General features: G+C 45.0%; 5 protein-coding genes across 19 annotated transcripts in view; 3 read left to right on the forward strand and 2 right to left on the reverse strand.

Moving 5' to 3' along the window:
- Nucleotides 1-6,129, forward strand: part of tanc2b (tetratricopeptide repeat, ankyrin repeat and coiled-coil containing 2b) — a 98,307-nt gene extending 92,178 nt beyond the window's left edge. For all 15 annotated transcript variants that reach the window (XM_029133658.3, XM_029133657.3, XM_029133660.2 and 12 more), the window contains 4 exons: nucleotides 992-1,083; nucleotides 1,171-1,317; nucleotides 1,422-1,522; nucleotides 1,633-6,129. In XM_029133658.3, coding sequence (XP_028989491.1) covers nucleotides 992-1,083; nucleotides 1,171-1,317; nucleotides 1,422-1,522; nucleotides 1,633-3,703 — 2,411 coding nt within the window. In that variant the 3' untranslated portion in view covers nucleotides 3,704-6,129. The remainder of the gene's footprint in view (nucleotides 1-991; nucleotides 1,084-1,170; nucleotides 1,318-1,421; nucleotides 1,523-1,632) is intronic.
- A 33-nt stretch (nucleotides 6,130-6,162) lies between these two features.
- Nucleotides 6,163-8,484, reverse strand: g6pc3 (glucose-6-phosphatase catalytic subunit 3). The gene is made up of 6 exons (XM_029133677.3): nucleotides 8,121-8,484; nucleotides 7,500-7,606; nucleotides 7,331-7,421; nucleotides 7,129-7,247; nucleotides 6,853-6,994; nucleotides 6,163-6,750 (listed from the first exon to the last, which is right to left on the reverse strand). Exons 1-6 carry the CDS (start codon nucleotides 8,336-8,338, stop codon nucleotides 6,408-6,410), a joined length of 1,020 nt encoding a protein of 339 aa, XP_028989510.1. The 5' UTR covers nucleotides 8,339-8,484; the 3' UTR covers nucleotides 6,163-6,407.
- Nucleotides 8,485-8,684: 200 nt separating this feature from the next.
- On the forward strand, nucleotides 8,685-13,699 carry lsm12b (LSM12 homolog b). Its single transcript, XM_029133680.3, has 5 exons — nucleotides 8,685-8,960; nucleotides 10,805-10,938; nucleotides 11,524-11,633; nucleotides 11,948-12,074; nucleotides 13,095-13,699. Exons 1-5 carry the CDS (start codon nucleotides 8,834-8,836, stop codon nucleotides 13,185-13,187), a joined length of 591 nt encoding a protein of 196 aa, XP_028989513.1. The 5' UTR covers nucleotides 8,685-8,833; the 3' UTR covers nucleotides 13,188-13,699.
- Nucleotides 13,700-13,834: 135 nt separating this feature from the next.
- Nucleotides 13,835-15,995, forward strand: LOC114845546 (leucine-rich repeat-containing protein 17). The gene is made up of 2 exons (XM_029133676.3): nucleotides 13,835-14,655; nucleotides 14,863-15,995. The coding sequence occupies exons 1-2, from the start codon at nucleotides 14,380-14,382 to the stop codon at nucleotides 15,631-15,633; spliced, it is 1,047 nt and encodes a 348-aa protein (XP_028989509.1). The 5' UTR covers nucleotides 13,835-14,379; the 3' UTR covers nucleotides 15,634-15,995.
- A 1,866-nt stretch (nucleotides 15,996-17,861) lies between these two features.
- tmem101 (transmembrane protein 101) lies at nucleotides 17,862-20,720 on the reverse strand. The gene is made up of 4 exons (XM_029135442.3): nucleotides 20,466-20,720; nucleotides 19,563-19,743; nucleotides 19,269-19,415; nucleotides 17,862-18,784 (listed from the first exon to the last, which is right to left on the reverse strand). Exons 1-4 carry the CDS (start codon nucleotides 20,594-20,596, stop codon nucleotides 18,476-18,478), a joined length of 768 nt encoding a protein of 255 aa, XP_028991275.1. The 5' UTR covers nucleotides 20,597-20,720; the 3' UTR covers nucleotides 17,862-18,475.
- Nucleotides 20,721-21,890: the final 1,170 nt, after the last annotated feature.

Genomic DNA, 21,890 nt, shown 5'->3' on the forward strand with positions numbered 1-21,890 from the left:
GTGTTGACCTTCCATCTCACAGCTGCATGACAGAAAGCCCTCAGTAACGCAACGTGGTAGTGATTTAGCAGGAATGCATGCGTCTGTAACTCCTCTGTGCCACCGCCACCACAGACTGAGGTGATAAACCACGGTACTGTGCATCGTTCATCTTCTAGACGTTTCCACAGTGTCAGCTAGGCCAGTCAGCACCATCCCTGCCCTCACCACCACCGCCACCACCAGCTCAGAGGACAGCTAGCGCCTGCAGTGCTCTGCTATGTCCCTCCTGCTTGCCTCTTTTTATTTATCGTACCTACTCTGTGTCTCCTTGTGCAAGACCCTCACCTTTTCATCTTCTGTGACGTGTACGTGTGTCAAGGACTGCTTTTGCGCAGATACAGAAAAGATTTGTTTCCGTTAAGGGATTGTGTTCTGTGTAGTGTATTTCCTTTTTTTAGATTTTTTTACTACTCTAATGTTTTTTATTGGGGGATTAGCCTTTTCCCAGTCAATAGAACTGAATAGTTACTGTACATCTGCACTTCTTGACAAGTCAGAAAATGTGTCTCAGTATTAAAACATGACAGTGTGGTTTCCTTTTGTACGATGGATTTGCTTGGGCCAAAATGTATTTGCAGATAATTCCTAGATCTAAATTTAATCAACCAAAAAATAATCAAAATGTGCTAAAGCTGCACTACAATCAGGCAAACGGTCCGTCCTGTGTGAATCCCAGCTCATAATTATTGGCAAATAGTATTTGACCCAGGTGTGATGTCCTATAGCGAGGTCAGTGTTCTCCAGATGCACATCTTGTAACCTCTTCTCGGCAGTGGATTGCCTGTCTTCTCTCCTCCATTCCCCATTTTTGCTGTCGTCCTCATTCCTGGTTTTATTGTTGTGTGTAATGTGACTCCCAGTCTCTCCTTCCTTCCTCCATTTCTGCTTATTACTGTGTGTCTTTCTCACTGTGTGTTTTTTTTTATGTCCTCCTTCCTGTGTTACCCAGGTCCAGCCACATGGGCGATGGCAACCTCCAAACCCGACATCATGATCATCTTACTCAGCAAACTCATCGAGGAGGGGGACAGTTTCTACAAGGTCAGAGCACAGTGAGCTCAGTGGTGAATGCGTATCATTTTACTGTACATTACAGATAAACTGACATTTTTCGTGGTTGTCCAACAGAAGGGGAAGGTGAAGGAGGCAACGCAGCGCTACCAGTACGCCCTCAAAAAGTTTCCACGCGAAGGCTTCAGTGAGGACCTCAAGACGTTCAGGGAACTCAAAGTATCGCTGTTCCTCAACCTGTCCCGATGTCGCAGGAAAATGAATGTAAGTTGCCAGAGGACAAATATCAGTAATGTCTTCGCTTCATGGACTTATGAGGATGACTTTTTATGTTTCTGATAATATTCTCCTTTGCTCGATTCCTCCAGGACTTTGGGATGGCTGAGGAATTTGCTACTAAGGCACTTGAGCTAAAACCAAAATCATATGAGGCGTATTACGCCAGGGCGCGCGCCAAGCGTAGCAGCAGGTACACTGCTTAGACATGTCCACATTAAAGCATGACATACATTTTAATTATTTGATTGTGACACTGGGACAAGATGTTTGATTTGTTGCCTTGCTCCGTTTTCTTTCCAGACAATTTCCTGAAGCCTTGGAGGACCTGAACGAAGCCATAAAGCAGTGCCCCAACAATCGAGAGATCCAGAGGCTGCTGCAGAGGGTTGAGGAGGAGTGTCACCAGCTGAACCAGGAAGAGCACCAGCAGCAGGACCTGGAGTTGGAGCCTCCTCCCTCCCCTCCTCCTACACCTCCCCCAGATGAGGAGGAGTCCCTGTCCCTGTCCATGCCACTTCCCCCTCCCCCAGAGCCCCGTCTGGAGGACATGGAGCCTGTCCAGGACCTGTTTGAGGACGAGGACTACCTGGAGCAGGAGCTGGAGGCCATGTCTATGAGTCTGCCCCCACCTGAGACTCACGCCAATCCTTCCAGCCTCCCCATCATCCAGAGCCCCCCGCTCTCCCCCACACATCCTGATCAGATCTATATGCCTGGAGGGTCGCCTATGGGCCTGCCCTATGAATATCATCCCACCTCCTCCTCCATGTCCTCTCCAACGCGTGGAACATACCAGTCCACATCACCCTCCCTGTCCCCAACGCATCAGAACTCCCACTATCGACACAGCCCGCCTCACACTTCGCCTGTGCATCAACCGTCTTACCGCTTTAGCCCGCCTCCTATGGGTACCGGAGGTCAAGGGATGGATCACCAGAGCCCACCGCCGTCCCCTTTACGCCGAGCTGCTCAATACAGAGCCAGTCCGCCATTAGAGAGTGTTTGTCTGTACAGGTCCCAGTCTGGATCACCTGTACGCTACCAGACAGAGCAGCACCCAGGTCGACCCAAATCTCCCCTGTCGAAGATGAGCAGCCAGCGTTCATTTCAGCTGAGCTCACAGCCTTCTCTGTCCTCCCAGCACCACCAAGCCCAAGGCCTTCGCCTTCAGCCTTCAATAGCCCAGATAGTCCGCACAAACCAGCCCAGCAATGTGATGGCCAACAGCAGCTACGGTGGTCAGATGGGCCACTCCATGGGCAGCCGCTACCAAGGGGGCTCGGTGGACGTGGAGAGCCGGCTGGTGTACCAGCCCTCCTTGGATGGACGCTCCATGTCCCAGGTCCAGGCCAGCCTCAGTTCTGGGGCCCTCTGTCAGCACGGCGGCCGAGGAGGGGTTATGGAGTCTGGCCTGTTGAAGGATGAGCTACCCCAGCGCCCCTCCTCTGCCTACCGTGCCAGCAGCGGGGGCCCGGGGGGCATGCGCTACAGCCAGACACCTCAGATTAGCCGTAGCCAGTCAGCCGCCTACTACCCGGTCGCTGAGCACGTGCTGGAGCGCGCCAATGCCATGCCCCCCTGCCAGCTGGGCTCTCCTGAGATCCCACATATGGTGAGACGCCCCGTCAGTGCCAATACTACTGAGATGAAGCAGCACGTGCCCACCCCCAGACCCCTTATCCATTCTCAGAGTGTGGGCCTGCGATTCTCGCCCTCCAGCAACAACATTTCTACTGGATCCACCTCGAATTTGGCGCCAGGGTTCAGGCCTTCCTCTTCCATTCAACAGATGGAGATCCCTCTGCAGGCCACATATGAGCGCACCTGCGATGACATCTCTCCCATCTCTCCCTCGCAGGGGGGTGGGGGGCTGTATCAGGGTGAGCCCACCCGTTCTCGGAACACGCCCTTCATGGGCATTATAGACAAGACGGCGCGGACTCAGCAGTACCTGCACCAGCCCACAAGGTCCAGGGCCATGACGTCCATGGATTCGGCCATTAGCCCCACCTCGCCTGGCCAACTGGTCCAGCAAGGCTCCACCTACAGCCCCCCCACCTCCCTGGGCAATATCGCCTATTACAACAAGACCAACAACGCCCAAAATGGACACCTCTTGGAGGAGGACTACTACTCCCAGACCCAGCCGCCCTCACTGGGCAAGCTAGCCAACGGTTCCCGCGGCAGTGGGGACATCCTGGAGAGGGTCAGTCAGGTGCCCACCTACCCAGACGTGAAGGTGGCAAGGACTCTGCCTGTGGCGCAGGCCTACCAGGACAACATGTACCGCCAGCTGTCACGTGACTCCCGGACCCAAGGCCCCACCTCCCCCATCAAACCAAAGAGACCGTTTGTGGAGTCGAATGTGTGATGGCCTGTGTGTGAGTGGTTGGGTGGACTGGACTTGTTTGCGGGAGCGAGAGAAGAAAAATATTGAACCCTCGTGTATGTGGCATGGAAAAACTCACCTTGAAGAACTCACCAGAGACAGATCCAGTCAGAGAAAACCACACAGCCGACTCAGACAGCCAGTTAGACGTGACCTTATGTGAAGAGCATAACGAACAGTGAAGCGTTTGTCATTATCATATACTGCATACAGGTAAGATAACAGGTCAGATCTCATACGGAATTAAGACCAGTGCACTTCCAGAATGTTGTGTCCCACTAGTGAACACAACAGGTGGGACAGTCAGAGTGAAAGTGACTCTACATGTGGACTCTGTATCCATCTTCTGTTCTTTCAAAGTGTGCTCTTAACCAAGGTTGCTAGTAGGCTTTATTCTATGTAATACAATATTATATGTTCAATACTGTACATTGCTCAGAAAATAAAAGTGGCTCAACAACTCAGTACTTAGAGAAAAATGACTATTTATAATTAAGTTATATATTGTACATAGAAATACAACAAAGCATAGTTTGCGTTTGAATTGTATTCTGTTTATCCCTGCCTTCGTGTCCCACTGCTAGTCATATGAATGTGGAAAACCAAGCAGGGTAAGGAGGGAGGGACACAGGCCAACCTGATGATGATGATGATGATGATATAATTACCTCTATTGTGTTGTGCACAAGAAAATGCTTTTTTATGCTGCAATACACCTTCAGAGATCATAACTAGGGCTGCGATTATTTGGGGTTAAGATTTTATCTTCTGTTACATCTTATTCTGTAAAGATGCAGGTATTTGTTCAGTTTGTATAGTTGTACTGTAGGAGAAGCAGTTTGTTGTTGCTCAATTGCAAAAATAGTTGGCAATTAATTTTCTATTATAAATATCAGTTTTTAGACATTCACTTCATTCAGATACGAGAAAGTGCAGGTTTTAGCTTGTGCTGGTATTAAATGCATCAAGCATCGATTCTCCTATTATACGTCATAATTTGCATCATCATTCATGTTCAGGTATGATTTCTCACACTCATCTTATTATCGCTCATCTTGTTTTATTTTTTAAAAATAGGGCAATAAATTAAGGTTTAACTCTTCCTTAAGTGAATAATAGTGGTCAACCGATGAATGGGAATCCTGTGACGGGCACACGAGTATCAGTTTGCCTTTGTCCCTCCTCCGTAGGAAATGACACTGTAAGGACGCGTGGAACATTCTGAACATATGCTAGTGATGGGTTAACCTGGATCGTGCTCAGCAACTACAAGCAAGCAAATGCATACATGATGTTTCCCTTTATCCTGGATTATTTTCTCATTTTCTTCTGCCACTTCTGCACTAATGCCTGTTCGGTTTCTGACTAAGGGTGCACTTTATGTATTTTACTTACTTTGTTGTTATGATTGTTGAACATGGAGAAAGTGGGTGTGTGATGGGTCGGACGTCCCACCAGATATTATCACAGACATAATTATTTTATGATTCAGCAGAGCAGTGGATGACAATATGAAGAGCAAACAATGTTTTTAACTTAGTGAGGCTGTATAAAATTTCTAGCACAAGTTGTATATAATGGCTCAAATATCGCTCTCCGTCCAGCTCGGGTTTGTTAGTTCAGCGAGTGTGTTTCCAGCCAATATATTCATTCAATATCTATTAAACCCCTCAAACTTCAAACGAACCAGCTTCATCCGCTGGTGTTGCACATGTCTTACAAATAAGTTAAACCTACTGCAAAAATACACAGAATTACTGAGGTTTAAGTACAATGAGTTCTGTGGATAGAAAAGGAAAGTGGAACAAGTTATTGTACATGTGGAAGAAGTTATGGACCGTTTGTCTGTAACATTTTATTATGTTTCTCATATAGAATATCTAAAGAGACGACTCTCCTGTGGTCGTCCTCAGTTTCACCTGCTCCCAGAGTTATCTTTACAGAAATTAAAGTATAAAGTGTATTATACTGAAAGACTTCTACATTGAGGGTGTTCGAGGGCGTATGGTACTGTCTGTGTATATATTAGTTTGCTGTATATAGCCCGATGCATGTTCTATTCTTTCCATGAGCTCAAGCAGAAACATGTATAGCAGTGTCCTGACTGGTGTGTGAAACAATGTTGGGATTAAGAGAAGGAGACTGCTGCCCCTGATCTGTCCCTATCATCTCCTTCAACCTCACCAGGCAACAACAAAAGGTTCTTTTCTTTTATTTTAATGTATTTGCTTGCTGAGCAGAGTTCTCTTGTCTGTAAATGTGAGCTTTCAGATCGCTGTGACAAAAAGTTTAATTAAAAACAATAAAAAAGAATGTGTTTTTATCTCATGATAACTGATTGTAATCTGTACAGTCAAACATATGTACTGGAAAAAAAGAACATATTTATAAATGGTTACCAACTGAAACTCGCTCTGCATGTCAGTCATTTATTTCACTCATTGTGAGTAAATACATTTATTTTAGAAGGTTATGGGTGGATTTGGCATCACATAACATTTTTTCAAGAATAATAAACTCTTATGCTATACAAGCTAACATTATCGCAAAAATACTTTTGTTTTTTTACACATTTACAACAATACCCAAAATAAAAAATGCAACTAAAGGCTTCATCCACTGCTACACCCACTGAAAACGAGTTTACAGAAGTCCTGGAGAGAGAGGGAGAGGGAGAGAACAGTTTCTACTCCTTCTTCTTTTTGTGTGTGAATAAGTGAACCAGTCCAGGAACCAGTACCATGACAATCTGAGGCACAATGACAAATTTCACAAAGAACAGAACATAGAAGAGGCCTTGCGGTCGAACCGGCAGAGGCAGACGATTCACGTGATACAGTCCCATGGATGAAATAGCCAGAGATAAAGCCCTAGGAGCCCAGGGCAGAGACCATCCTCCAGGCTTCCAGTACTGGGCCAGCCCCAAACCCAAAAGGGCCCCGCAGTCTCGAGTCAGGGAGGAGAACGGAGCCGTGTCCAAGCGAATCCACTCTGAATGGCTGCACCATTTTTTTGCCAAAGCAATAGACCTGTGAAATACAAATAATCCAGTATACGCGAGGAATCTTACAACTTAATTCTTATTTTGCTGAAAGATCTCAAAAATTCTCAAAAAAAAAAACAGTACTAACCAGGAGACGTCAATCCCCAGCTGCTGCAGTCCAGCATGAAGGATCAGAGCACTGAGCAGCAGCCCAATGCTGAAGCTAAAAAAGAACAGCAGGGGGCGACCTTCAGGCGCTCGCTGGCTCAGAACAATCCCCAGAAATGTACCTGTTAGATCCAAATTGACCAGGTCAGCTTTGCCTTTAAACAAACACTGCACTGAATGCTGTTGATTTTTTGTGATAGTGTTGGTGCAGTTTGTCACATTTGTTGCATTGGTGGACATGATGCTGTACCCAGACCTGTAATGGAGCCAGCAATGACCTGGTGAGGGAAATGGGCAAGGATGAAGACTCGGGAGATTCCAACTACCACCAGCATCGCCACATAGAACAGGTATGGAGCAGATGAAACCACCACACTGCGAGTTTAAAGAAAAACAAATTCAAACTTGCTGCTCTTCTACGTTTAAATCTGCATTTTAAGAGCCAAACTTTGAGCGACCTGCGAGTACGGGAGTACATGAGGGACCCCAATGAGGACACCACGACCCACCAGACGGCTGCCGTCACCATTGCATGTCCTGACGGACTGCCTGAAACGCAGATAAAGGAATTAAGCACCTTGCAGTTCAAATACAGTATGCAGGACATCTCAACTGGGGATTTCTCACCTGGGCCTGTTTCACATGTAGACGAAAACTGATGAACTTTAGGTTGATTGTTGACAAAGAGACGTGATTCCCCTATCCACCAGAACGGCCTCTCCCCAAACAGCAACCTGTGCAAAAGGTAAATGCAACACTATAACTTCAGAAGGATCAAACCCTGACTATATCATCTATAGACATTCCTGGCAGACCTTTCTATTCTATGTGTTACTGATGCCAAAATCTGGAATGTATATACTTCCTATCTCATTTGTTCTAAATGTTTGTATCTTTGTCAAAGTAAAGTCATTTGCATCCTTTTTCCCAATTACTACCTGTTTTTTACTGCAAAATATAGCTTTGGTTCGTTATTCGGTTGCCTGTACTAGGCACGAAAAAAACAATGCTTTATGTTTCACGTCGGACAATAAATAGGGTTGGACTGCGTTTGTAAAACCGGAAGCCACACGTCAACATAATAGCTAATAGCTGAATTATTTACTTAATGTGATAATAGCTGAAACTAGAAACTCATATTTACTGTCATAGCTAATCGTCGCTATCTGGCTCTGGTAGTAAAAATACTTCGCTATGAGATAACTTACAGATTACAGATGAATTAAAAATAAATGTTTAAAGCCGTACCATTTAAAAACCAGGTTTAGCCACTCGGATATAGCTGCGATCCAAAGCACAGCGACTCCGGTGCGTCTGCTAATGAAATAGGTGAAAGGAAAGACGAGCAGGAAAGCTGCCTTAGGGTCTCCCATATGTGTGACAACCTGCCAGAAAGTCTCATGACTCCTCGTCCTCTGCTGAAGACTCTCTGCCATCCATATGCCGTGAACATACACGGCCTCCATTTTACACTGTCTTCCAGTGCACGTGCTTCGTCCTGCAGCTGAAAATTAAACTGATGTGCAGTTTGAGCTGCAGCGAAGTGTGCTCGCCTACAGTAGCATCTTCTTCTTGGGGTTTGTTGGCGGCGGCTGCTGCAGCGGCATCGCGACTTCTTCGTGGTTATATTTCATGCAGTTCCCGTGCGTTTCCGCCACCAACTGGAAAGACTATTGAGCTACTTCCGGTAGGGTCGCGTTGAGAGCGGCTGGTTGTTAGACAAAGCCGCAACTTTGTGCTTCGACAAATGAAAGCATATTTATACTTAATTTACAAGCAAGTCTTATAGTAACATATTTGGCACCACGTCGCGGGATTTAGGCGGTTAAACAGTAAAGAAAAGTCATCATCTTAGAGCACGCGACCACAACGCGACGTGCTGCGACACGCCCAGGTTCCGTCTCCATACGACATCGCGTCGCTTTACGTAAGTCAGGCGCTCCGGTTTCCTGGCGGAGAAGATGGCGGCTCCTGGACCGGGGGAGTATTTCAGCGTCGGGAGCCATGTCTCTTGCCTCACCTGCTTGGGCCAACGTGTACAAGGAGAAGTGGTCGCCTTTGACTACCAGTCCAAGATGTTAACTCTGAGTATCCTTTCTTTGTTCGGGGCGTCGGATCGCTTCCTGGCCTGCCTGGCTACAAGGGCCTGTAGGGTAACCGAAAATATGTCAAATAGTGATCCGCGCAGGCGTAATTGGTGGGAGCCGAGCTGCCCGTCGTCCTGCGTTTTAAATTATGCTCCTGTGGAGGTAGTTGGCCGAACGAGTAATGAGTCCAATCCGTCCGTGGAGCGGCGGGGAGGTTTCGTGCGTTCAGGTTGTCCGCTCGGGGCTGCATGTGTTTTGAATCCCCTCATTGTGTTGCCGGACCTCAACATGGATCACTATCTGGCAGCGCGTCCTGGTGAGGCATCATGGCTGTGTGCTCCCCACAGCCTCCGGCCGCGGCTAGTTGCAGGCTAAAGGGCGGCCAGCGCACCTCGCGCTGCCTCTCGTGCACGGATGCGTCCCGCATAGTTTAGCTCGGCGTGACTCGGACATGCTAACCGTGGCTTCCTACAGCTAACGCTAGCGATGAATGGGCGTCAGGGAAATGTAGTTGCCGCTAGCTCGGCTAACATGCTAACCCCACACTGCCGCTGTAAGCCTGGTTAGCGGCATTAACCGCCCTAAGCTCCTCAGCTGGGCTTTTCAGCACCCGAACCTGGGGACGATGCACATTGTGAGTGACTGTGGTGAATTATCAGTTCAAGATCAACGTGGATCCGGTGGCATGTGAGCCATGAGTTCATCACAGCCGTCGTTAGCTTGCTGGGGAGCATGTCGACACCCATGCAGGGGCGTGTGTACGTGTGGATTAGCATGTAAATAAATTGAGGCTTATTTAACGTTTCACGCTGCAGGCAACGTCCCTTCAAGGTTTGGTCTGAGACACGGAATGAATGAAGTTACTACGTGTGCACAGTTGCCCTCAGAGGCCCAGGTGTGTGAATGTCTGACAGTTCAGCCAGTAATTCACACTAATCATCACATGATGTGCAGCTGAAGATTAACCCTTACATCAGAGCAGGTTCTGGTCACACATTGGATTCATGTTCTTTTAGAGTCGGTCCCTGTTGTTCTCGCTCCAGTCCAGTTTGGGTTTTTTTCCCCTTAGTCCCTGTGTAAAATCTGAAATTCAGCAGACACGCCATCAGTGTCGGCATGAGGCTAACAAGTCCAACATGCTGTACCTGAATGACTGACAGCGTTAGGTCGGGATCTCTCAGAGCTTTAGATGCGTTCATAGTTTTGTGACTGTGTTAAAATACCAGTGAACTGCACTTGAGTGAAGTTCAGTCAGTTCATTTGTGGGTGGAATGTTGCAAGATCAGAATCAGCTTTAATGGCCAAGTTTGCACAGGACAACCAAGGAATTATATGTGGTCTGACTCAGTCTTTGTTCCCTTGTGAAGAAAAAAAAAATTACAATTTTAATTAGTTATTTACCAAAAATGGACAAATAAAGAAAATAAACTGCAGCTCGCTGTGTCACAATGAACAGTGGTTATTGCACGTATATGTTTGTGTCTGTGAAGAGTCATTGAGTCGTTGTCTTGTGCGACCGGTAGAGTTCAGCTCAGACACAATGACTCTTGACAGAGAGGTTATAGTGTAATTACTTCAGGGCCTCTCTCTTAGCTCACTGGCATCGTTGCTCTCCAGACAGTAAACTTGCATGGAGATCCTCATTTAAATGAAGCACTGCGCTGCTGTTTGCCTTTGGTAACAGCCTGCTGTAACTGGCACTACCGGACACTGTCGGTGCTTGTGAGCCAGCGTTCTCCGGCTCATAGGCTTCTTTGTGCATTCTAACTGACCAGGGGTCAGATATCAAGCCTGTGTTTTTCTCTCTGATTATGTTGTGTACCTTGACCTGACTTCCTTTTAAAGAATGTGCTTCCTCCAGCGGTAAGCCGAACCTAAACGACGTCATTCTGATCAACTTAGCCTATGTATCTGATGTGGACATAATAAATGACCGCACCGAGACTCCACCCCCACTAGCATCACTGAATGTTAGCAAGGTAAGTCTTAGCTCTGTTTGTGACTCTACCTCAACACTCAATCTACTATTTTAATAATCAGCATAAAGTTCAGGGCTAGATTTTGTGAGCTGTGTCTCAGTTAAGGCAATGTTGGATGTTCACATCCATGGGTGAAGATTCACTTAACATAGGGGAAATTAAACTAATGAATCAGCCTGCTTTGAACTAATATAATTTGTTGATCCTCGTCCACTTGAAGTAACAAAGTCCTGTCTGTTTTCAGTCATTCAAGGTAAATAAGTCTGCCAGACATTCAATATGAAAGAACATAAACAACAGATTGGCTTTTACCTTTTTAATGGATTATTTGTTCATTTCTATTTGATGGCAGCAACAGAAATCATGCAAATCAAAAACAAATTTGTTTAATTGTTATGTTAATTACGTTCTATTTAGTGAAACATGGGTTGCATTCTGTTTTTTTATGCGTTCCTCCTAGTTCTGTAAGTGTAAGTTCCATCACAGCCCTTTATGAATTGGATGAGTTTGAAATGAGAAGCTGCTAGTTTTAAATGCAAAGGATGTCAGATGCTAACGCTTTCTGTTCTGTTGGACTCTTTGTAGCTTGCCAATCGAGCACGGACAGAAAAGGAGGACAAGCTGTCCCAAGCCTATGCAATCAGTGCTGGGGTTTCTGTGGAGGGCCAACAGCTATTCCAGACTATTCACAAAACGTAAGCGTTCATACTCTATGCTGTTTGTGTGTTGAGCAGGTAGCAAACTACAAACTGAGCATCCAGCAGGGAACATGAAAAGCTGTACCTCATACTGTGTCAGATAGCTGCAAGCACTGAAGAGTTAGCATCACCTACTATTGATTTACCTCATTTTAAAGACCTGATCTCAACCTGGCTTCTGTAGTTTCTGAAATGGACCTCAGGACTTTTAGTAATAGGCCCAAACATGTTTAGCTCAGACTCTACATGTAGTCCATGCACATTCTGACACAAATGAGCCCCTAAATGATGATGTTTATTTCTCTGTGCAGCATCAAAGACTGTAAATGGCAGGAGAAGAACATTATTGTGATGGACGATGTCGTAATCTCGCCGCCTTACCAGGCTGAGAACTGCAAAGGCAAAGAGGGAAGCGCTTTAAGTCATGTACGCAAAATAGTAAGTAAACCTTCGATCTGCATATTTTACACACACACACACACACACACACACACACACACACACACACACACACACACACACACACACACACACACACACACACACACACACACACACACACACACACACACAGTTCCAGATCTGCAGCCAGTATTACTACTTACAACTCAGTGAATCCAAAGTGGCTTCAGCTACATGTAAGGATAAAACAAGATGTTGGCAACAGTTAAAACACTAAGAAGTGGTGAAAAGGTCGAATTAACATTTCCCACAGCAGGTGCTTCTGTTGATGCAGCGTTGATATAGGGTCAGAGTGTAGCTTCACCAAACGACAGCTAGACCCTTAAAGTGACTAAGTTCCACTGTGAGCTTAGCTTTTTTCTTTCGTTAGAATAAACATCTTTTGTATACTTTTGGCTGTTGCTGTAATAATACAAACACTCACTGGACGTTGTACTGGCTCCAGCTTACTGAGAGTTTGATCCTCCTGGCTGTAAACTTAACAAGGTACTGGTCCATATTGACAGGGTGGGCACATGATGCTGCTCTGCTGGGTTAGTATCAGTACAGTGAGCGCATCACTCTGGTCATAAAGGGTGGACAGGGTCAATAACTAGAGTTAGGCAGACATTTAAAGTCAGGTTTCTGCAGCCTCAGGTTCAAGAACAGATCAGGGTTTCAGCCTGACTAACGGCAACAACCAAACCAGGATCTACATGAAACAAGAGGAGCCGTTCAGGGCGTTGGGTTTTGAGTCGGCCTTTATAAACGGTTTAACAAATAATGGGGCACATTGTGGAAAGTATTTATTTCCCAGAAGACTGGACACAGTGAGGCACATACAGAGGCAGTGAAAATGTTTTTGCAGTGTTCACGAACACGTGTTTAGTTTCATGAAATTGTTACTTGGCTTTTGTAAGTTGGCATTTGCAGACGCCTGCTGGTTCTGATTGGAACCAGCTCAACCCGGCAGCACCAGGTCTGTGGATTTGACAGGTTTGTGCTTTATTCCTGCAGGTTGAGAAACATTTTAGAGACGTGGAAAGTCAGAAGTCCATGCAGCGTTCACAAGCACAGCAAACACAGAAGGACTCCACTTTATCTTCTTGAGTTGGCAGTGCGGGTCGGCTGGGGAAGACGACGCGGGTGGTTCTGTTCCCACTGCCAGACTAAGTCGGCATTCCTTGTCCTCAGTCCGAGACCACAAGGAGGAGCTCTGAGGGCCCTGGATCCAGAAGATCAAAATACCAATAAATGAAAAAGACAAAAAAGAAAGAGGAAAGATAAAATCTTAAATTAGACTTTATAAAAAATAATTTAAACATGAACCATAAAGCAACCATAGTTTCCTTAACTAACTGCCCCTTCTCCTCCCCTCCTCTCCCCGAAGCCTTTTCTTTTTCCGCCCTCCTTCCTTTGCCTTCAGTTCCATTTCAAAATAAGAAAACTAGAGCAGTCAGAAAGGCCTGTTAGCTTTATTTTCTGTCATTTTCTTTCTTTTTTTTTTGCTGTATCCATGTTCTACTGTCTGTATTTTCTGTATTTTAAACAAAATGTGACTTGAAATGCCACACTTTAACGGACATTTTCTAAAATAAAAGTAACATAAATTCTGACTGTAATACTGTAATTATCACCGGATTCTTTACAGATTTGTGAATAATTCCTTTATGTGGTTATAACTGTGACATAAACATGAGCTGGGTGGGTTTTCTGATGCAGGTCCGGGTAAGTAGTGTCATCACCGTGATAAATGATAATGATAACGACAATGAATGATAATGTGATAACGTCTGCAGGCGAGAGCACTTCACAAACCAATAGGAACTAACGGTGCGCTGGTTCTGTGTCTGGGCTGCAGCACCGCTACACTTTGGCTGCTCTGATGTGATGTCGGCTTAGTGGGTCAGCTGGTATCAAACTGATTCCCTCCCCGACTTAAAGATTTGGTTAATATCCATGCATCGTTACGTAACGGCGCTGAAACGTCATCGCGACCTCGCTGAAAAACAGCTTAGTGGGTCCACGCACGGCAACGGATGCAAATCCTTGTTTTAGGAACGCATCCAAAGTGGACCAGATACGGCCCTGCTCCCCAAATATGGTGATGTTCTGACGATCCGGTTAAGCCCATAATCCCTCTCTAATCAGGAATATTTGATGTGCCCTCGCAGGCAGATTTCAGAAATGTCATGTTGCTGCGTTCAGTCAGGTTCTTGTGGCTTTCATGTCTGTTGCTTGGAGGGAAACGCCGTAGCCATGGTTTGCTTTGGGACTAAGCAGACTGTGATCTAAGGGAAGGATGCTCAACGTGATGCTTTCGCTGCCCGTCTTCCTGAGCGCCGCCGTTGGCTTCAAGCTGTGTCCCAGCGCCTGCCTGTGCTACGAGTCCTCTGACCTGGTGGACTGCCGGCTGCGGGGGCTGCTCCAGGTGCCCCCTGGCCTCCCTCATGGCTCCTGGCTGCTGGACCTGAGCGACAACAGGCTGACGGAGGTTCACACCCGCTCTTTCAAGGGGTTGTGGTCACTGAAGATCCTCCTGATGTCCAACAACAGCATCCACAGTCTGCAGCCTCAGGTACCGAAGCTTGGAAATGACTTTACTCTGTGTTCAATAAATGTAGGTATTAACGTAATCTGTCTCATCATTTAGATTCTTACCACATTATTAAGGCAAATGAATACTTTTAGTAGTTCACCAAAGTGTAAAGAGCGTTTGAATGTTTCTGCTCATGAAGGTAAATTAAAAGTGACTGCAGCCACTGATTACTACCGTTTTCTTCAGGCTCTGTCCTCGCTGCACTTTTTGGAGAAGCTGGATTTGAGTTTCAACCGCTTGCGCTGGCTCCCACCGGACTTCTCGCAGAGCCTCTCCTCCCTCCTGGAGCTCCAGTTGGGACACAACCTGCTTCAGCACCTGGACTCCAGCTCCCTGGGGGGTCTTGAGAGTCTGAGGAAACTGGACCTCAGTCACAACCGCATTGAGGCGATGGACGCCGGTGCCTTCAGGAGCCTGTCCCGACTGAGGCTCCTCAACCTGGATGGGAACAGGCTGAACGTGCTTAAAGACGGTTTGCTGAGCAGGCAGCAAAGCATGACGGTGCTGCTGCTCAACCACAACAACATCTCTCAGATCGAGAACGAGGCTCTGAGCCCTCTGCGGAGCCTGACCCTCCTCGGTCTTCGGGGAAACCAGCTGGAGCGCATACGGTTCAAGACCTTCCTGCAGCTGCAGACCACCAGCACCCACCTCCACATGGCCCTGAACCCCTGGACCTGCGACTGTGACCTGCAGCGCGTCTTTGGCAAAATCCAGCACGTTCGGCACCTGCATGTGGAGGACTACCAGGACATGGTGTGCCACCGCCCCGCTCAGCAGGCCGGCAGCCCTCTGGCCTCGCTGGACAGCCAGCTGTGCGTGGCCGAGACCGCGTCGGTGCTCGTCATCACCATCACGGTGCTGCTGGCCGTCATCGGTACTTTGGTGAAGGCAGAGCACAACCGGAAGAATAAACAGAGTCAAAGCGATGCGGAGTCACAGAGACTAGACAGATGATGGAGGTTCTGTTCTGGAGCCACGTGTTGTGTGTAGTTTTCCACATCGTGTCATCTTCAGTTCCTCCTTAACGGACTTCAAATCCGATCCGCATTTCACTTGATAGACTATTACTGTATCTGTATATAATTAATTTTGAGAGAAAAACCAAAAAGGTTACATAAAACCTATGTAACCTGTATTGAATTTGTGAGATCTCTCCTACCTTGTTTATTTCATAATTTTGTTTTTTTATTAAATCTTATTTAAATGTGAATTTAAACGTTTCATTTTAATGTGAATGTAAATGTGAATTTAAAGACAAAAAAATCTGAGAGAAATGTTCATGTACTACAGGTCTATTTTTGCAGCTGTAGATAATGCAAAGTGTTGATATGTTTCAATAAAAGGGCAAACGTCTCCATCTTCACTGGTGGTGCGTGAGTCATTATTTATATTGTTGAACAGATGGAGTGATTTTCAGGCCACGTACTATACTGTGACGGTTTTGGATCTTATAATGTATTATGACAACGTTTAGGCGACATACTACTTATTTTTACTACATACAATACTATGACTTTTTTGAACCACATACTATGATGTGTTTTGACATCGACGGTATATTACACTACGACTTTATTTTAGCATATACAATACTAGGACGTTCTTTTGGATGATATACCACATTAGGATAATGTTAAAGCTGATGTTAGCTAAACTACTGTTAGCTCAGCTGGTTAGAGTGTGGTACTAATAAAGTCAGGGCTGTGTGTCGAATCTGGCCAAAGAGGTTGCAAGCCGGCAACTTCTGTGCAGGTTCCTAGTGCTCGCTGTCGTGACTGCTCATGGGAAAAGCCAAATAAAAAAAACTAACACAGTATACAATGATTTTGGAGTACATACTATATTGACAATGGCATTTTTACTACTTTTTAGACAAAAAATATAATTACTGATGCTTTTTGGCCAAAATACAAAGAACAGATACCTAGAGTGGGATTTGAACCCAGGTGTCTCATTGCTAAACTCATACACCTAAGCATTCAGCCACAAGAATGTGTGTAATGTTTGACACGAGGTCATACATTTGCTATTTTTTCTCCACAACTCTGCAATAAAACTACTTAAGATTTTATGTAATGGTATCACAAATTAAATGTGGGCCCAAAGCAGGAGTTAGCAACATTCAACATTTACCATCCAACCTGAGAACTGGAGAGGATCTGCAAGGAGGAATGGCAGAGGATCCACAAATCCAGGTGTGAAAAACTCAGGTGGTGCTTCTACTTAATAATCTTTTTCAATAAATCTGCAAATGATGTCAACAATTATCTGCTTTCTGTCAATATGGCGAGTTGAGTGTACATAAATGAGGAAAAACAATTAACTTAAATGATTTTAGCAAATGACTGCAATGTAACAGTGAAATTTTAAGGGGGTCTGAATACAGTACTACCTGTAAACCACTGTATATTCATATAAACCTGCATACAATTATAATCATATATACTTTAAATTAATTTTTTAAGAGAATTTACCTACCCTACCTAAGGGGAAGAAACCTCCATCAGAACCAAGCTCAACGTGGGCAGCCATTCGCCTTGACAGCTCGGGGTGAGGGCATAGAAAAAGGAGAAAAGAACCCAGGCAAGATGGTTGGACCAGCAACTGAACAGCTCTATCTGATGAAACCTGTAGATGAGGAGAAGAGACGAGAGGGAGAAGCACCACAGGATGCAAACTACAAAGATAGTTACATGCAGAAAAACGACGGCAGGTTAGTGGATGAAACTATGGATTAAATGTGAGTGATGAGATCAGTGTTTGAAGGAAGTACAGTGTGTTATCCAAAAATTGTCATACTATAATATAGTATGTCATCAAACAAAAAAACAGTCATAGTATAGTATGTGGTCCAAAGATCATTATAGTCAAAGTGACGACTCCACTTGTCGGATCAATGCTTCGTTGCAATAGATATTAGGGAACGCAATAGCTACATCAGAGCACAGGCTCATGCTTCTTAAAGGCCACTCACATCAGTCAGGCAGCAGTTTTAGGCTGATCCATCTATACATCATGAAAAAAGTGTCATAGTATAACACTGTATGTGGTGAAAAAGTGTCAGTGCCTTTGATTCTTTGACAGAAGGCTCAGGCAGTCACAGGTGGATGAGACGCATTATCAAGATCAGATCTAGACAATGTGTTTGGCATTCGTGAATACATAAGGTCAAAGCAACAAAGTTAAATCTTAAAATTCCCTTTATTTGTAAAATATTTACCTGTATTCTGAACATCAAACCAACCTTCCTGTATCTACAGTACCAATACTCAGTGTCACATGTCAGAGCATAACAGAAAATGTAAACATAAGTTGTAAAAAGAACATGACATATTCTTATGTCCTGGTTTATGTCCAACCATCTCAGCTTGAAGAGTCCGAGTCATGAGAGGTTACTGTGCGGTGGAATCTGAATACAAACTCAGGCTTTGATACAAAAGTCAGCAATCTCAGGGTGTGTGTAGGGTTGGGAATTGAAACCTGGCCATAACGCTGCACGTCATTTGTTTAGCGTTACATGTAACCGTCGACCTGCCTCAAGGCAATAATGCTGCAGCTTCAGTGGCCACACTGCTGCTGCATTCAATGTCCAGTTACTTAAAAATATTAAAGAATATTTTATTTAATATGTTTTTCCATTTAGTGTTTTCACTATTTTGTAATGGAAACCAAAAAACTGATCAGCAGAATCTGCATTGGAAGTGAAATGGATAAATTCAAAGGATACCCAACCCTACTATTATAAAGTGTGCAGACACCATGGTCTGTAAAAGTCCTCCTCACAGAACCCAAGACCTCAACCATCAGTGGCGAGGATCAGCACCGCGCCGAAGATCCCCACGTTATGTCCTATCAGCTTCATCTGGTTCCAGAACTCCACTTTGCGCGTGTGGTGCCAGTAGCCCAGATTGCCATCGATGAGCAGGATCACCAGAGGCAGGGCGGTGGCCAGGATCTGGGCGGCCACACGGACGTAGTAGCCGGAGAGGAAGGCCAAAGCGAGCACCCCAAACAGAACCCCAAGCAGCATCAGAGTGATTTCTCCCCCAATAATATGGTTCAGGTACGCCTGTCGGTCCTCTTTGCTGTGCTGGAGGGAGTACACCTGGTGGGGGAACGTGGTAAAGCAGTTTGAACTACAATAAAGGAGTTTGTACATAAAACGTTTCAGCAGGTACAGATGCACTTTCATTAATTTCACCTTCCTTATTAAAATTTTACTTCACAAATTATTGTTTTGTTTCTTCTAGGTGAAATGTGTTTTTAAAACTATATCTAGCTTCACTGCACAGCTTGTGTGTGTGTTTGTACAAATAAAGTGAATTACATATTAACCATTTAAACTATAAAAAGGTTGAAATGCAAGATTTGGTCCTTACAAAAGGTCAAGTAAAGCCGACTCACTGAGGGAGCAGGTTCAAGCATCAGATATTATCCAAATAAAGAAGCTGGACGAGTTTGAGGGAACTAATTAAATACATCATGTGACCTATATACCCACATTGACCTCATTGTGGCTGTGATGTGAGACAATTACTTACTGAGCCATTCTAAATTTAAATTATCTAGACAGCGGTAATGGGTCTTACCATGCAGATGAGATAAACTCCCAGGAAAACCTGCCCCGTGGACTGCAGAGATCTGCTGCGTGGTTTCTGTCTGTACACCTCTCCAGCCCCACTGGCCAGAACCAAAAAGCCTCCAATGATGGCCAGTGCCCTGGAATACATTCGAACCTGCAGAACAACAAAGTTCACATAGTTTTGATTTATTATTATTATTTACATATGTAAGTATTAAGTACAAGCACCTTAAGGATTTGATAAAAGGGTTTTACATTTCATTACAAATTTTCAAAGAGGTCTCCTAATGCAGTGACTCACCTTAAGCCAGTCCCCGTAGTGCACCTGCTCTCCAACGTATGATGCGTAGGTGCTAATGACTAGCTGTACTGCAGACGCCATCGCAAACCATCTCCTCTTCACACCAAATGACATGAAGCTAGCACAAAGCACTGCAGCCCCCATGTCCACATACAGGTAGGGTACATGTATGTCTGGCTTCCTGCAGACCACAAATACAAAACAGTAAGATCATTAATTATTATTAAGTGAACAAATCATTCAAAACGGCACCTTTATAAATAGATTATATTTTAACTATATATTGTCTGTCCCATTTTTTGTGTTTGTTATTGTTTGACATGAACAATTGTTTTTACACTGATCACAACTGACCATCACACAGAAACAACAAAAAAAAAATCACAGAAAAAATGGTTAATGATAATAAAATTAACCACATTAAATGCAAACAGCATAATTCAGTGTTGCCAAACTTGGACGTGGTATGAATGTACATTTTCTTCAAAGCTGGTATAATTGCAGCCCACTCAGAGGGTGTGGTCGTGTTTAGAAGAGCAGCCCACCACAGAGTGCAGCTGTACGCATCCAGTGAACACATTCAAACCACAGAACACACTGTCCCGCCTGATCAGACTTTTCAGCTTCATAGAAGTTAACAGCTCCACATGGCTGCAACTTTCTGCCCAAGTTATGGTCTAATGCTGAAACACAGACCCTTTAAAGCGTATGGGAGGTTTCAATCTGTAGCAGTTCGCTGCTAAAAACTGGTTCGGTTCACGTCAACTTGTTACAGCTGTTCTGGTAACAGAGTTGTCTCATAGTGGACTTATGTCTATAAACTCGACGCCAACATAGATGCAAGATACGCTTCCGTTAGCTCCTCAGCTAACGCTAGCACCGTTTACGGCTCCATTCACTCACCTTTTTGAATCAGCGCGTTCGGCAAACAGCATCAACATACTAAAGCAATTCCAAAAGCCGAACCGGGTCAGAATAAAGGCTCCCAACTGGCTCAGAAACCGCAACATCTGCTTTCTGCTCGGAGCTGCCATGGTCAGTGACGCCTCTTCGCCAGCGACACTGGATTTTCAATGGTCTTCCGGCTACAACACCTGTACTATCAAAATAAATGTATTAGTCCTTCTACTCGTTTTAGGGAAGCGGGTTTGGTCGAAACTCTAGTTTATTTCGAAAAGACATAAAAGACGCCCTTCTATTGGCTGACAGTACAAAGAACCTGGACCGGAAGTAGAAATAAATGGCTCTATACCACCACCTAGAGGACAAAGCAGACCATTACACGACACGTTGTACTATTTATAGGCCAGTCAGTAAAATTACGTACGTTTAGCACTTTGCCCGTCACTTGTCATTATCTCGACCAACCACGAAGGTCTGGCCCTAGAAACACCCATGGGTAAATGATTCTGAAGTTCTAGTAAGTTGGTTCTGACTGCACCACTGGACCAGCTGCTCCACCTCCCGTCTGTATGCAGACATCACCGTCCTGAATGAACCCAACGACGCTCATGTCGTCTGCGCACTTCAGGAGTTCGCTCCTGCACGTGAGTAAAGTCCCCAGAGATGATAATCAGGGCGTGCGGGTGCTCTGTCTGCAGCTGGGACACAATGATACATAGTTCCACTAACTAACGTGGTTGGAGGGAGAAGAATGATGAGTACCATCCCAAGAACACCATCCCTACTGTGAAGCATGGGAGTGGTAGCATGATGCTGAGTGTTGTGGAGTAGGGGGCCTCTCCAATATGATAAAGTCAGTACTCAAGTGTGGCAAATTCCCACATATAGACACTAGAAAGTGTTCATCAGGCCTGTGACTGTGAGACCGTGGCGAGGATTGTGAGTGATTGAAATGTACTCACTCACTGTATTAATATGTGTTCTATCAGTACACCAGCATATTCATCCGCTGGTTCCAAGGTTTTTTGTTTTTTGAGATATTTTACTCCCAGATTCAGTTTTTGCCTTTTATTATTTGCATTTGTGCAAAATGTTTTTTACATTTTTACATATTTTTATCAATAAATTCCCCAAATGTCTCCCTAAGATGGCAAAGTGAAACAAGGGCTCAGTCTACAAAATTTTTTCAAACCAAAAGCACAGAGTGAGTAAAAACTCAATTAGTCCAACTAAATACTGAGAACTCATTCCATTCTTTGGGCGTTGTGATTGCTTAGTGAATGTTGTGAATGCACTAGGACTTTTATTTTTTTGCCACTCAGACCCAGACTAAACGTGGTTCCATTTCTTTTTCATTGCTAAGTTTCCTAAAATGCTGCAGCTTTCCTGTTGTGGACATGCAGATGTTGGATCCTGGCCAGGCCA

The sequence above is a fragment of the Betta splendens genome, chromosome 19, assembly GCF_900634795.4.
Source record: "Betta splendens chromosome 19, fBetSpl5.4, whole genome shotgun sequence".
In the NCBI taxonomy this organism is placed as follows: domain Eukaryota; kingdom Metazoa; phylum Chordata; class Actinopteri; order Anabantiformes; family Osphronemidae; genus Betta; species Betta splendens.